Raw genomic sequence first — 14,830 nt, 5'->3', positions numbered from 1 at the left:
CTCCCCTGTGAAGTCCCAAATTACTACCACAATGTCCTTTTTTGTCTTCAGCTGAAGATGGTATTTAAGGTGAGGACTTTGGCCATTTGGGCAAATTACTCAGTTCTCCTGGGTCTTTCCCATGTATACATGGTTACTAAACTTTAGTTTTTCTCCTGTTAATTTGTCTCGTGTCGACTTACTTCTTAGACTAGCCAGAAGAACCTAGAAGGGTAGAGGAAAACTTCTCTCTGACACCCTGAATGGGCCACTGTATGGGATGCTTACAGAGACTCTAGACAGACGTGAGATTGGCCCAGGAAGATCAGCACAGAAAACTTCAAGTAATTTCAGTGGGTTTCAAGGTGAGGCAGCCACCTTCACGCAGAGGTAAAGATACAGATATTACTTATGCCCTGAGGAACATGCCTGAGAAATGTGTCAAACGATGACTTTAAAGTAAGGCACACAGAAAAACCCATGAAAGGGAAGCAAGGCAAACAAGACAGCATCCATGTCTGGTTTCTTGATTGGAGGTCAGAAAGTCTTGACTGTGACAGCAGAGGAACTGGCAGCAGACAAGATCGATCTGAACAACTGATGCTTTGTCAGTCCCAGAGTTTAGTGATTTTGTCTTCTCCAATCTGAGAGACCCCAAAGGACAAAATCTAGAAACATGTATGTTAAATATGTGTGTGTTCCATAAGGAAAGGAAGGGCTGGTGGGTGGAGAGAGAGAGAGGCTCAAATCCAGCAAACAATACCAGTCCAAGATGAATCAGAAAAGAAAAGTGAGTGACTTGAGAAGCTATTTAAAGTATCAGGAAATAGGCTGAGCCTTTCTGAAAGCAAAAGGGGAGCCAACACAGAAAATAAAATGTCAGCATCATGTTCCTTTATTGCAGAAAATAATGTAACAAAACAAATATTGCTCGAGACCTGAAGAGTCGGAAGTGAGGAAGAGCAGTGCATCAGGAGCGTCAGGCTTCTGCTTGTGAACAAAGAAGAACAAAGCATGTGGCTCACCACCCAGTTCCACAAGGATCAAGTTGTCAGCCGCTGCTGTCAGTGACCCACAGTGCAGCCTGGGAGGAACTTAGGATGAAAAGGATGAGCACTCTGTGCTTTGGAAAAGCAGGCCCCTTAGATAGATGTATATCTCGGGAGGAACTTCAGTGACTCCAGATTCTTCCCATACATGGAAAAGCACTAAATTATTTACTTGCGATACCTGTTCTTGTGACTAGCAGTAACCTTTTACCGAGATGTCTGCCTGACTGCACGTATTCCCTAGCCAAAATGCACATAGGAGCTGGTTTCTCCCCGACGTCTTCAGAGCTACTGACAGGCTGTCTTCTAGGCTGTAGTCCTCAGTCAGGTCCCTGAATAAAACAAACTCACAACTCTTTACATTGTGCATTTTTCTTTCAGTTGACGTGGTCCCACCAGTTTCATGGTGCCATGGCCTTCAAAAACTCCAATGAGCCGAGGATGATTCTTCAGCTGAAAAAAAAAAAAAAAAAAAAGAAAGAAAAGAAAAGGAAGATGAGGAGGAAACATTTCCTAGGCTAAGGTTTAAGAGGGTGGCAAAATTCCAGGGCCAGGGTCCAAGACAGCAGTCTCTGTGGGGCAGGGATATGAATGACTGCCCAGTCAAGCTAGCGGATGAAGTATTGCCAGACACACCCATCTTCAGTGTAGCACATTGAGCTCAAAGAGGAAACAGAAATTAAGAAATTTCAGATATGTTGAACAGAAAGAAAGGCGCCTTAAAAGAGACTGATGTCTGGGGCTGCCATGATGGGAAATTTCTAATTTTTACAAGAAAAATAACATTGTTTATTGTATGCCTGGCACTGTACTATGCATCTTATATTTATCAATTTATTTAGTAGTCACATCATCCTATGAGCTTGGGCACTAACAACATGACAACTTCATAGATGAGAAAACTGGGGCGTGGAGGGGTTAAGTAGCTTGTCCGAGGTCACGCCATTAGTACTCTTAGTAGGATCTCATTGAGGTTGGAGAAGGGCCACTTGGATGGATGATCTTTTCCTCTCCAGGACTTAGCCAGTCTGCTTTGAATGGTTAAGACCATTCCATTGGATTTACGGGAGGAAGAGTATGCTAGACAAATATTAGAAGGGAGATGACCTGCCTCCTTCCTGGTTTTCAGTCCATGAGAAGAGCTTTTTCTCTAAGTGCTCTTGGCCTCTTGCTTCGCCCTGTACTTTTCCATGGAGGTTGATAGTTACAGGGCTAGCAGGTGACCTTTCCTCCTTTCTGATGTAAGCATCGTGTTGTTAGTTTCCCTCTTGGCACTGCTTCACTTTGGCTGTGTTCCACACATTTTGATATGCTGTGTTTACATTTTCATTCACCTCAGTGTATTTTTAAATTTCCTGTGAGACTTCCTCTTTGACACCAGGAATATTCACAAGTGTGTTGTTGAGTTGCTTGGAGATGTTCCTGTTGTCTTTCTAGTATTGATTTCTGGTTCAATCCTACTGTATAGTCAAAGTATGACTTAAAATCTTTCAAATGTGTTGAGATTTGTTTTATGACCCAAGATATGGTCTATCTTCATATATATCCCATGGGCATTGAGAAGAATGTGTATTCTGCTCCTGTTAGGTGTAGTGTTCTGTAACTGTTGATGAGGTCTTCTGGTTGATGAACACGTGTTGCTGAGTTCCTCTGTATCCTTGATGAATTTTGGGCTAGTTATTCCAGTTGGGTCATTTCTGTTGTTCTGTCTTCAAGTTCATGAATTCTTTCCTCTGTTCTTTCCATTTTGTTGTTTAGCCCATCTAGTGAGTTTTTCAATTGTGGTTATTTTATTTTCTAGTTCTAAAATTTCCATACTGTTCCTTATTTCTCACATTTCCTATTTATTTCCTTGAGACTATGTCTTTACCAGAGCTTTCTATGTTTTCACTTGTTTCGTGTGTGTTCATAATTGCTCACTGAAGCATTTTTATAATAACTGCATTAAAATCCTTTAAAAATAATTTTAACACCTGTATCATTTTGGTATTGGCATTTGTTGATTGTCTTTTCTCATTCAAGTTGATATTTTCCTGGGTCTTGGTATGATGAGTGATTTTTGGTTTGGGTATTATGTTGAGAAAATCTCGATCTCATTGAGCCTTCTGTTTTAGTAGAACACTTGGCATCACTCTGGTGGGAGAAAAGGGACACCACCTCGTTGCTGCCAGTGGGGATGCAAGTCCGGTTTCTTGCTCCATCTCCACTGACACATGACAGGGGATGTCAGGTGGTTGGGGGTGGGAGTCTAAGCTGCCCCCAGGCCAATGCTGATGCCACCCTGGCTGGGAGGGTTGGCATCCTTATTATTGCTGGTTGGGGGTGGAAGTTCAGGCTTGCCACATGGTCTCCACAGACCCTGCAAAGAGAAGGGGCTCATTACTGCCCAGCTGGGGTAAAAATTCTGGCTTCTCACATGGCCTTTCAGTCACCACCCTGGCAGGGGGCTTGGAGAGCCTCTTTGGCTTGGCAAGGATGGAAACCTAGGCTTCTCAGCTGCCCTTTGCTGGCACGGGTGGGAGTGGAGTCACAGTTTTTTTCTGTGCGGTTTGCTGGAATAGAGCAATTATTGGCTGAAAGTTTTCTGTCTTGCCAGGCTTTCCCTTCCTTTGGCTCAAAAGGCTTTTCTTGGGGATCTTTTTGGGGTCTGTGCTTATTGGCATTTCTAGTTGCTGGCTTTTCCAACACCCAGTATGAGGTTACATGAGGCAAAATAATATTCTGGGAACGTCCTACCATATTGTTCCTCTGGTCCTGAGATTGCTAGCTGGCTGTCTTCTTCTATCCATCTTTTGGTGTCTTCGTTTATTTGTTTTGTCAATAACATCCAGGGATTTTAGTTGTACTTAGCAGGAGGAGTAGGGAAAAATGTGTCTATTCCATCTTCTGGAAGCAAGAGACAAGTTCCATGAATTTTGATTATTGCTCTGGCAACCCAGGAGAAAGAGGAATGTGGCTTTGAGTCACTGGTCATGTAGGAGATGGGAGAACCTGTCCCAGGCAGAGGCAGGGGGCCCAGCAACATGGCGGCAGGTGGGGTTAGAGGAGAGATGGCTGGTGAGCCACAGCTCATCGATGTCAGAAACAGTGACATCTGATGTTGTTTAGAAGCAATTTCTTCCTCTGTATTCCAATTGCTCTTTGTTTTCCCCAAATCCCCCATAGGTGCTTATTATACATAGCACCCTAGTCTTCGAGAATGAAGGAGATGAATGGGTTATGTGATTGCATCAGGATCAGAAAGAGAGGGAGAGGCGGCAGGGCCAGTGGTGAAGAGTCGGCCGGAGCGATGGAGGCGGGAGGTGGGAGCCAGGAGCAGGCTGCCGGGAACAGACCAGGGCATGGCCACCTGGAGTTACCGCAGGTGCTTGTACGTCCTCCCAGCACAGGGGGTGTGAGGTGAGAGCGGCGCCGAGGAGCTGAGTCACCGTGAGAAAGAGCTTTTCACGGGGAGGCGGCCGTGCCTGGCCTGGTTCTCTCCAGGCGCACCGCTCTGCCGCTTGGGTGGAAAGAAGCACCTCTCCCCCCAGGCCCCCTTCGTGCTGACTCTGCCCCGCTGCGCGCTCTCACCCTCGCTGGTTCCACTCTGCTGCTTCCCAGGGGCCAGGCCAGCGGGAGTGACTCAGCACGCAGGCTGACGCGCATGCGCTTTGTGTGCGCACTTTGCAGGGAGTGGGGAAGCATGGTGAGGGGGCTTCTGGTAGACCTCCAGCCATGGTTTAACACGTCATAAAACTCATCTGGTTTAGAACACCTGGACATGGAGATGACAGGGGCTGCACTATGCTATCTTACTATATTATTATAGTAAAGAGATGCCACTGGGTCCCCATAGCATGCGGGGCAACCTGGGCCATGTACTGGGGGCAGCAGGGGGCCGCGCAGGGGGCAGCTCTTCCTCTTGTGCTTACTTCTCCAGCAAATGCCAACACATCTTCTCAAATCACCTTTGCCTGAAATCGGTCTCAGTCATCTCCCTCACTCCCTGCGGCCGAGGGGTCTCCTTCTGAACAGCTGTGCAGTAAGTGCCCACCCCCCATGCCTTCAGCTGGAGAAGCAGCGGGGTGGGAGGTGGACAGGCAGGTAGGAGGCTGTGCTGGAGGACCAGTCCCGAGCTGGGGGCCCTGAGGGGGCAGTGGGAGTGAGGGTGTAGGGGGTGGGAATGAGGGATTGCTGCTAGGATTTGGAGGCTGATGAGACGTGAGAGATGTTTAGGATGGCACTCAGGGCTGTGATTACAGCCAGAAGCACGTTAAGGTGCAGCACTGGGAGAAGTGTTAAGTAGTTCAATTCAGGTCATGTCGAATTGGAAATGCCTGCGGAGCACGCCGGCCAAGTGGACCTGAAACTTGACAGAGAAGCCTGGCTGGAGCTGGTGCTGGAGCTGTTGAAGCCATGGGCGGGTGTGATGCGCAGGGCAGGGCTTCTCACCCATGCTTAATCCCACAGCCTCCCAGTTAAAACAACCTGAGTTTTACTTTCTGTAGTTTGTATCATGAACATTAAAATGATGATAGTAACCAACACTGGGCACTTACTCTATGCAAGTGATGCTTGGATCACTTTACCTATGTTAATGCTTGTGATACAGCCACCCTGCCGTGTAGTCCAGTCCCCTGCTCCGCCGTCACATTCCCTTCACTCCCCTCCCGTGCAGAGTGTGCCCCACCTCCCAGCTTGCCCCCCTGCCCTTCCATTCTCCCTAGGACGGTATCCATCCAGATCGTCACACACCCGCCCTCTCCGCTCAGGTGCCACATCCTTGTGGAGGTCTGCCCTGCTCGCCCATACCCCATCCTACCTGTCACTAGCCCCTCGCCCTGCTGGGTTGTTCCTCGTCATTTCTGTCACTCCCCATATGACATGCTATGTCATTTGCAAAATGGGACAAGCAGTAATATTAGCTGCGAGCATCCCTCGAGCACGTACTCTTCAGTGTCTCATTTCTTCTCCTACAGCAACCCGAGCCCGCAGACACACGCCTCCTCCCCTTTCATTTCTGTGTTCTAGAGGAGGCTGGGGCTCAGGGGCATGAGGTGACCTTCCCGGGTCACACAGTGGGGAGTGAAGGAAGGAGGTTGGCTTTGCTGAAAGAAAACACACTGATGTCCAGGCTTCGTGTGGAAGACACGGGTCCTGCTCCCTTCAGACTGGCAACATCCGAAGTCCTGGGACAGAGGGGAAAGGAGGACAAATATGAATGTGTGCGTGTGTGTGTGTGTGTGTGTTTGGCTTCCTTCACTAAAATGCTTTATTTCATACTAATGGCTCTGCCTGTTCTGTTCTCTGCTATGTCCTCATTGCCTGGAATAGTGTCTGCTACTGCTGGCTCTAAAGAAATATTGCTGGAAGGAAAGGAGGAAGGAGGGAGGGAGGGAGTGGGAGGGGTTGCTTTTCCTTCACGGTGGGCCTGACCTTGTCCCCAAAGCCGCAGGGCTTTGGCCTTTGCCCCTAAAGGTGAATTTTGGAGCCAAGCCCCTAGTTCTGCTCTCCCACATCCTCCACAAGATTCTCACCCCTCACTGGTCACATGAGTGTCCTTGGGGGAGCAGACGCAGGTGGAGGACCTCCTTGTGACTCGTGCAGAAAACAGGGCGGGCCCTGCTTCACTGAGTACCCGTGGAGGGGGTCGGAGCCCACCGCGGCTCTATAAAGGCTCCCTGGCCAGAGCCCTAGGGCGGGCGGTGGCTTCTACCCCTTCCTCCCTGGAAGGGCCCAGAAAGATGGCCCTGACCCTGGGGATCTTCAGTCTGCTGGGCTTGGCCTGCTTGGTGTCGGCCAACATCTTTGGTGAGTTCTGCGCCTGAGGCCCTGGAGCGGGGCGAGGAGGCCGGGGCTGGGAGGGAGTTTTCCGTCCAGAGCTCCGTGCTAGCCAGGATCTGCCCCAGGGCCTTGGAACATTTGTGATTTCATTTAATCCTCACAAGGTCCCGAGGTCGGTTATGTGCTCTTTGCTTTTCAGATGAAGAGACAGAGGGTCTGACAGGTAGGCTGAGCTGTCTGAGGTCACAGAGTCAGTGAGTGGTGGAGAGGAGATGGGAAACCAGACCTTCCTGGTTCGGTTCCAGCTCCCCCAGCCCCACCCTGCCAGCGAAGTTTGACATTGACATTAGTGTTTTTTTTTTTTTTTTTTATCCCCTTAGCTCTTTGAAGTCCTAGGTCATCCATGTGAGGTGTCTGAGAGATAGTCCGCAGGCAGTGAAGAGCACAAGCCTGCCCGCGGAGCTGAGTTCCAGCTGTGGCCCAGCTGCTTGGTGCGCGGCTTGGGCTAAGTCTCAGCTCGTCTCCTCCCTGGGAAAGCTAGCAGCTGTGACCATGGTTTCTGAGTGAGCTCCTGCATGTTTCGCGTGCTCTCAGTGGAAAAGAAGACATGTGGGAGTTATTAATGAATTCGTATTCCCTCGCTGTGCCGGAGGGTGCTCCGTCTGCAGGGAGCGCCTTGATAAATTCATGGCCACCTCCTTTAGTGTGTGGCCTGGGGGGACGTGCAGTCCAAGGGTTTATTCTGACACCTTTTCTTGCCAGCTGTGTGACCTGGAAGAGGCTGCCTTCACTGCCTGAGTCTTAGTGCCACACGGCTAAGATGGGGATGGGTAAGATCTCCCAGGGGATGAGCTAACGCCACACTTGGAGGAGTGTGAGTAGCCACAGAATTGCAAGTCAGAACAGACTGGTCGAGGACGGTGCTAGGAATAAAGCCCGGAAGAACACGTGTGTCTTTAGGGAGCCCATCTCCGTTCCTGGAACCCAGAGGGGCACCTCTTCTCTGATGAGTCGCTTCCCTTCTGTAGAATACCAGGTGGACTCCCAGCCTCTCCGTCCGTGCGAGCTGCAGAGGGAAAGGGCCTTCCAGGCGCGAGCAGGTTACGTTCCCCAGTGCGCAGAGGATGGCAGCTTCCGGTAAGGCTTGCTCCAGCCACGCGGACTCAGGGGCCTCAGATGCCCTCAACGCTTCTCGTTCCTCTCCCCTGCCCCCTCCCCCTGCTCCTGGCCCTCCCCTTTGAACACGAGATGTGGCCACTGTCACCTGGACGGTGCCTGCCCCTCGGCGGTCTCCTAGACTAATCAGCAATCAGGAATCTGACCCAGAGTGCCCAATCCACGCTTCCCTCCAGCCAGGACCAAAGATGTCCCTTTCTTTCCTGCCTAAACTTTTACCCTAATTGCTTTAACAAGAGGTGTGTGTGGGTGGGGGGAGTCAAATGATTTACCTTTGGTGCCTCCTCTCCCCCTTGCATCCTCTTGAGAAGTCACAGGGGGAGGAGAGCTGAGGCCCTTGGACTGGCAGGCCGGTGGCTGCCCCCACGCCCTGCTGAGTGCAGCTCTCTGGGCTGTGAGCTGCCGCCTTCCCTGGTGGGCTCCGCTCTGAAAGGGGGTTGTTAGCTGCCCTCACGTGAACTTGGGTCCGGGGCTCTCTCCCTGCAGAGTGGAGTGGTCATCGGAACACACAGGAACCCTCTGTTTGTGCTTGAAGTTTCACTTTCCCCGTGCTGTTCCAGCCACGTTGAGCTCCGGGATCTGGGTCTCTGTGTTCTGGGAAACAGCCCTGAGACTGTTTCACTCCCTCCTCCAGTTTATTCCCACTCTTTGTGCCTAACAAAGCTCTTACCTGCTCCCAAGAGTGCACAGGCCAGGCCCTGCTTGGAGCGCTGGGAGTTGCGGGGCGGTGAGGAGGAGGGCTCGCCTTGGCCCCTGACTTACGGAGCTGTCCCCACGTCTCTTTCCCTGCCGCGGGCCATTTCCAGCCAGCCCTGCTCCTCCTCAGGAGGTTTTGCACACAATGCTGTCTTTACGTGGAACGGCTTTTACTTTCTCTGCCCCTGGTACAGCACCCGATCACCCACACCTTGGTCTAGCCATCACTGCCTGTGGGAAACCCCCAGTGTGCTTCCCGAGCGGTTGTAACCAGGGCTGCTCTCTCTCCGCTCCCGGTCCAGGGAAGGGCCGCGTTACCCGCTGCAGCCTCCGTGTGGCAGAAGCCTGGGCGCCAGGGCGGGCACGTGCTACGGGGCTGGCCGGCTGGGCAGGTGGAGGCTTAGCGGCCGAGGCGGGGCTGCTGGGGGTATCAGGGCTTTTCCCTTCTCCGATCACTGGCCTCGCTCCATGCAGATCTCTTTCTAACTACGTGAATTAAAGCTTGGAAGGATGAAAAGGGAGAGCAAAGGTACCCGATTGTGGCTTCTGGAGCTAATCAGGTGTCGCATGGTGTCTCCTGCCCCAGGACTACCCAGTGCAGGAACGGCAGTGGCTCCTGCTGGTGTGTGGACGCTGACGGCAGGGAAGTGCCTGGCAGCCGGCGGCCCGGGCGCCCCGCGGCCTGTAAGTGGGAAGGGGACCTGCCGGGGACAACTCACATGCTGGACAGAGTGCTGGGCTTGGGTGTGTCAAGGGCGAGTCTGCCTCCGGGCTGCTGCATCTTCCTCTTTGAATGAGGCCCTGTGTCCTACAGGACTGCTGCGAAAGTCAGTGGGACACTCAATAGCCTCTGAGTCCCCCACGTGCCAGGCACGGTGCCCGGCGCTCAGGATGCAGCAGTGAACAGACATGAAAGGCCTCTGAGCCCAGAGAGCGGCCCCGTGCGCAGGGAGTGTTTTCTCACCCGGGCTGTTTCACCTGAGGTGAAACCTGCCCTGAGAAATAACTGTTGTGATGGGTGGGCAGAGAAACAGTCCCCATTTAAAGTGTGTAGAGATGACCCTAAAACAAAGGTCCGTCTAAGCTGGTCACCTTAAAATGGTGACATTGAGCCGAGCACCAGTTGTCAGCTCTGTTTTGGGCACTGGTTCTTTGCGCCAGCCATGCGGGCTTGAGAGGCAGGCTGGCTCCCAGCACGCTCCCGCTCAGGGACCCTGGCTCGGTCCCACGCCACCTCTGGTCTACAGCGCCTTGTCTGTCACAGGAATACGGGATCTGGAATAGGATCAACTGTGATGGTTGTGGGGACTTACAGCACCCATAAACCCCCGGCACACAGGAGGTACTCAGCAGGAGACGTCACCATGAATGTCACTGTCCTCAGGTGCCTGCAAAAGGCAGTTGTATCCCAATTCTAAAGATGAGTGAGGCACAGAGTGGTGAAGCGACTTCGCGGAGGTCACACAGCGAGCATGTGGGGAAATTCGTACTCAGACGAGCTGTTAACAGCCAGCTTGTACTCCATTCACACCCCAGCCCTGCAGCGCCAGGGTGGTGGGCTGTCCTGGGGACCGCTGGGGCATGATGAAATAGGCCCTTCCCTGGCTCAGTCCACAGGATGCCAGAGGAAGTCCTGGGATACAGAGCTGGACGGCTGGAGCGCTGGTCCTGAGGCTGCTGCCAACTCCCTGAGCTGTGGGAAGGACCACCCGGCCTTCTTGCCTCTAGGGGGGGCGTGGGGCTCCTCCTGGGCTAAGGCCCCTGCGCTGTCGCTGCTGCACTGCTCTGACACCGCCGCTCTCTGTTGCCTTAGGTCTGTCCTTCTGCCAGCTGCACAGGCAGCAGATCTTGCTGAGCAGCTACATTAACAGCACGGCCACATCCTACCTCCCTCAGTGTCAGGACTCCGGGGAGTACGCTCCTGTGCAGTGCGACCTGCGGCGGGAGCAGTGCTGGTGTGTGGACGCGGAGGGGATGGAGGTGTACGGGACCCGCCAGTGGGGGCGGCCGACGCGATGTAAGTCCCAGCACCCCCGGAGTGGCACCTGCAGCCTTCTACACAGTCCCCCAAACTGTGCCAGGGCTCCCCGAGAAAAGGCACGGGACCTGGCCCTCGGCACAGAGAAGAAAGGCATTCTAGGAAGATTTTACCCCCTCTAATAGTTCCCCATGGTGGATGGCAGTCTTTGCCTGCTGATCATTAGAAGCACAAGCCCGGGGGCGGGTATAGCTCAGCGGTAGAGTACAGGCTTACCACGCACAAGGTCCTGGGTTCAATCCCCAGTCACTCCAGGAGAAAAGTAATGATAATAAAAAAAAAAGAAGCACAAGCAGGATTTCAACAAGCATCTCCTGTTGGAGCCTTAGTCCCTGATAGGGATGCTGTCACATGTGTAGTATGAACAGATGCATTTAGGCTATTTAGGAAGCATATGTGCATACATACCTCCTTGTAGGTAAGAATAAAAATTTTTTCCGTGGAAATGCTTAGGTCCAAAGAGCTGTGAGATAAGAAACCGCCGTCTTCTCCATGGAGTGGGCGACAAGTCACCGCCCCAGTGTTCTCCAGACGGAGCCTTCATGCCTGTCCAGTGCAAGTTTGTCAACACCACAGACATGATGATTTTCGACCTGGTCCATAGCTACAACAGGTGAGGGCAGCCCGGGCCTGGGGCCTGCCGGTCTGGGGCCATCCCCTCCTATCTCCTGCCAAAGGCCAGGCTGACTCTGGGGCTGGATGCTGGATGTGTGATACCCGCAGCCTGGTGGGACCTGAGAGTCCTCACGCTCATTTGCTGTGATGGAGTCCGGCAGGGCTGCGGCGTTTTCCACAAAGCAGGCTGGGAATAGCTATTCAAATTAGAAATACACCAGTTCTCTGACCCAGCAGCCCATGGGGTCAAAACACCAGAATGTGAAGGCCTAAGTACGATGTGTCTATTTCATCGTTTTTCATTGTAGCCAAAAATTGGGAACAAAGAGGCTGAGCAACCCAAGGTGCATGGCTGGATACATGTGCACCCACCATGAATATGTATGCAGCCCTTAAACAGGATTCATTAGGGCTATAGCAGCTGATTTGGAGAGGATTCTGCAGCATATTATGATAATATAACATAGCCTATAGGTGCAGCTAACAGGATTTAACTTTTAGAAAACAAATAAGCGTGCTCCTTCTGTGTGCACATATGATTACATGACTGCGCTTGTGTCTGCACAGAGAAGAGTATGAATTAGCACGCACTGGGTGGTTATCAGAGCCACCTTGAGGGTCAGGTGCTGTGGAGAAGGAGAAGACAGAAAAAAATATGGCTCTATAAAAACATGGACCGTTTTTAATGCAGTTTTGTAAAAGTATGTGTATGTATGCTCTCATAAATAAGTTTAACTTAAAAATTTAAATAACAAAAAGAAAAGAGAGATATATTACAGGTCTCAGGCCAAATAACTGAATAGCTTTTGGTTATTTGAGATGGTTACTTTATTACTATCAAGGGCCCGCATAGACTTCAAATCTAGTTGAAATATTCTGAGTAAAAATAAAGAAGAATATTAGACCATGAGTACTGATTGAAATTCTCTTGGAGAACCTGAACATTTATGTGGCTGGCTTTCAAAGCAGCCTGTTTCTTTCCCTAAAAGAGAGGGAATTCCCAGGGCTGTACCAGGAGGGGTCACAGATCAGCAGTCTGTGAGCAGGAACTGTCCCAGAGACAAGTCTGGTTTGAGCCGCACAGTATTTTAAAAACTGGGGAATTGTCAGCAGAATCCTATGAAGTTTCTGTTTGTGTAGGTAAAAATAGTTGAACATTAGCAATTTTGTATGTCCACCCCAATACACAAAATTCTGAATTCCTGATTCTAAAGAACAAGGATGGGGGCTGCATGCCTTGTCCTGCGGCACCAAGAAGCTGGCCCTGAACTCTTCCTTTTGGACTGAGCACACGCCCTCCCCTGCTCCGGGTCTCTCCCTGTCCGGATGTCATACTTACTTCTGCTTGTTCCATCTGTTCGCATTACCTGCCTGGCCCCATAGCATTTGCCGTTGTGACTCTCATTCTGGCTCTGCCACTGCTGGCAAGGTGACCTGGTCGCTTCCTCCTCTGAGCCTCAGTGTCCCCATCTGTGAGGACAGCACTCGGCTCATTAGGTCCTGGTGAGGATCTGCTGAGCCCTTGTCCATGAAACCCTTGCAAAAACTGTAAATTATTCTGCATCTGTAGGGAATCCTCATGCATCATCAGCTCCAGCAAATGTAGGTTACATCCTTCCCCCCAGGCCTAGAGAGCATACCCGTGTGCATATAGGAATCTCCAAACAGCCGGGCTTACTGAAGCTCATTGATGCAAACCAGTGTATGTTCAGTTCAAGTTCAACTGAATATGCTCACCATGTGCAGGAATTTGATATCCTTTTATCTACTTGAATATTTACAGAAGTAATTGGAAAATGATGGCCTTTAGCGCATAAATGGGGCTTCTGAAGCTCAGAAGTTAGGGAACCCTCCCTAGGAAGCACGATTAGTGGGTTCTAGGGCTGTCTGGCTTCCTCTGCTATCCCACAAAACCTCGATTCATCTCTGTGCCCCGTGGACTATAGCACAGAACCTTGGGTACTGTCAGCCTGCAGTCATCAGAGGGCTTCTTGCAGGTGCCAGCCTGAGGCACAGTTCCCAGCCCCTTCCACAAGAGGGCAGTCAAGTTAAAGGCAAAAGTTCGGGACTGAGCATCTATTGTTAAAGAATAACAACAAAATTTACCCCTGAAATGGGATCCTTTCTTTTATGTAAGCAAGCATGTCCCTGGGCGCATTCTGATTTAGGAAGGTCATGGGAAAGTTCAGGTGGTTGGTTACTAGAAGCCCAGCCACAGTCAGGAATTTTCTGATAAGCAGACGGGGGCAGCCGGCAGCCCCACTGACTCCACTGGGCAAAGAGTGAGGAGCCCTGGGGGCGATGTGGAGAGTCTAGGCCTGGTACCTACAGTCGGCAGGTGAAAAAATACCGCATGGCCGGTGATATTTGAATTTTGGGTAAGCAAGGAGTAATTTTTTAGTATAAGTGTGTCCCCAGTGTTGCATCAAGAATTTTAAGCCTGGAATAGGGGGTTGGGTATATTTTATTAACCATCAGACTTGGATTTTAAAAAGAGTGGACTGGGGTTGGGGAAGAGCAGAGTGGGTGCTTGGAGGTGACCCTGCAAGTCTGAAGGCTGCTGCCTCCGTCCAGGTGAGAGGTGCTGTTGACTTGGACTAGAGCAGGTGATGGAGAGGCGGAGTGGGACGGCAGAAATACTGACTTGGTGGAATCCACAGAACCTGGTGACAGTATAGATGTGGAGGGTGAGGGAGGGAAAAAGTTAAGGATGTCTCCAAGGTCTGGTTTCCGAATGGATGATAGAGGGTAAATTAGAAAATGAAAAGTCACAAATTTGCTTTTGGAATATTGACTCTGAGGAGATTTCTTTGGGAAATTCAAGTGGAGACATGGCATAAGGCAACTGACCTACTTCTTTGGGGCTGCAGGGAGGCTGGAAGCCTGTGGGCAGCTCGTTTGCCAACCTGTTGTGGGTTCTTCATGTGCGGGGTGATGATTTACACTTGAACTTGGCCATAGCGTTTGCTCATTGAAGAGGTCCTTTTGCCTCCTGAAAAGGCCACTGCTAACTACACCTATTTGGCCAGTGACTTAAAAAAAAAACACGTCCTGATGGGGAGTGAGCTTTGTTGGATTTTCTGGCTCTTCCTCACCTTTCATAGGCTCTTGCCTAACTGCTAATTAGGGTACCATATTCTGGCTGAGCAGATTGTAGGTAAAGGTCTTAAGAGCTGAAGTCATTACCAGGGCCTTAGCGATCTGACTTAAAATTCTGTCCATTGGTTTCTTTATCAGTTCTTGTCCTTAGTGGCTGAGCTCACTCAGACCTCTTTAAGGGCCTTGGCACCTCATGCTATTCAGATAACCCAGTGAGAAGGGCAGATGCACCTTCACATGTGAAGGGGGCCTCATCACCTGAACTTACTAGTGACTGCGTGGAGAAATTCTCGTGGACTAACCTCCGTTACCCTCACAGGAGGGCTCTGTAGCGGTCTGTGTGCACCAGGCATTCTGCTAGTCACAGGTCCCGGCTTCAAGGAGGGCGCCTTGAACATTGGAATCCGATAAATTG

The 14,830-nt window shown here is 51.0% G+C and overlaps 1 protein-coding gene across 2 annotated transcripts in view; it reads left to right on the top strand.

Annotated features, from left to right (window-relative positions):
* Positions 1-6,713: 6,713 nt before the first annotated feature.
* Positions 6,714-14,830, top strand: part of TG (thyroglobulin) — a 203,521-nt gene continuing 195,404 nt past the window's right edge. The window contains exons 1-5 of one of the 2 annotated variants that reach the window (XM_006189206.1): positions 6,714-6,818; positions 7,820-7,928; positions 9,250-9,347; positions 10,477-10,680; positions 11,155-11,314. In XM_006189206.1, the coding sequence (XP_006189268.1) occupies positions 6,752-6,818; positions 7,820-7,928; positions 9,250-9,347; positions 10,477-10,680; positions 11,155-11,314 (638 nt within the window). In that variant the 5' untranslated portion in view covers positions 6,714-6,751. The remainder of the gene's footprint in view (positions 6,819-7,819; positions 7,929-9,249; positions 9,348-10,476; positions 10,681-11,154; positions 11,315-14,830) is intronic. The other variant, XM_032467670.1, reaches the window with a different exon arrangement.

This window comes from Camelus ferus, chromosome 25 (genome assembly GCF_009834535.1).
Source record: "Camelus ferus isolate YT-003-E chromosome 25, BCGSAC_Cfer_1.0, whole genome shotgun sequence".
NCBI classification, from domain to species: Eukaryota; Metazoa; Chordata; class Mammalia; order Artiodactyla; family Camelidae; genus Camelus; species Camelus ferus.
Note: the sequence above shows the minus strand (reverse complement) of the source record. Positions and strands in the feature narration are given on the sequence as shown.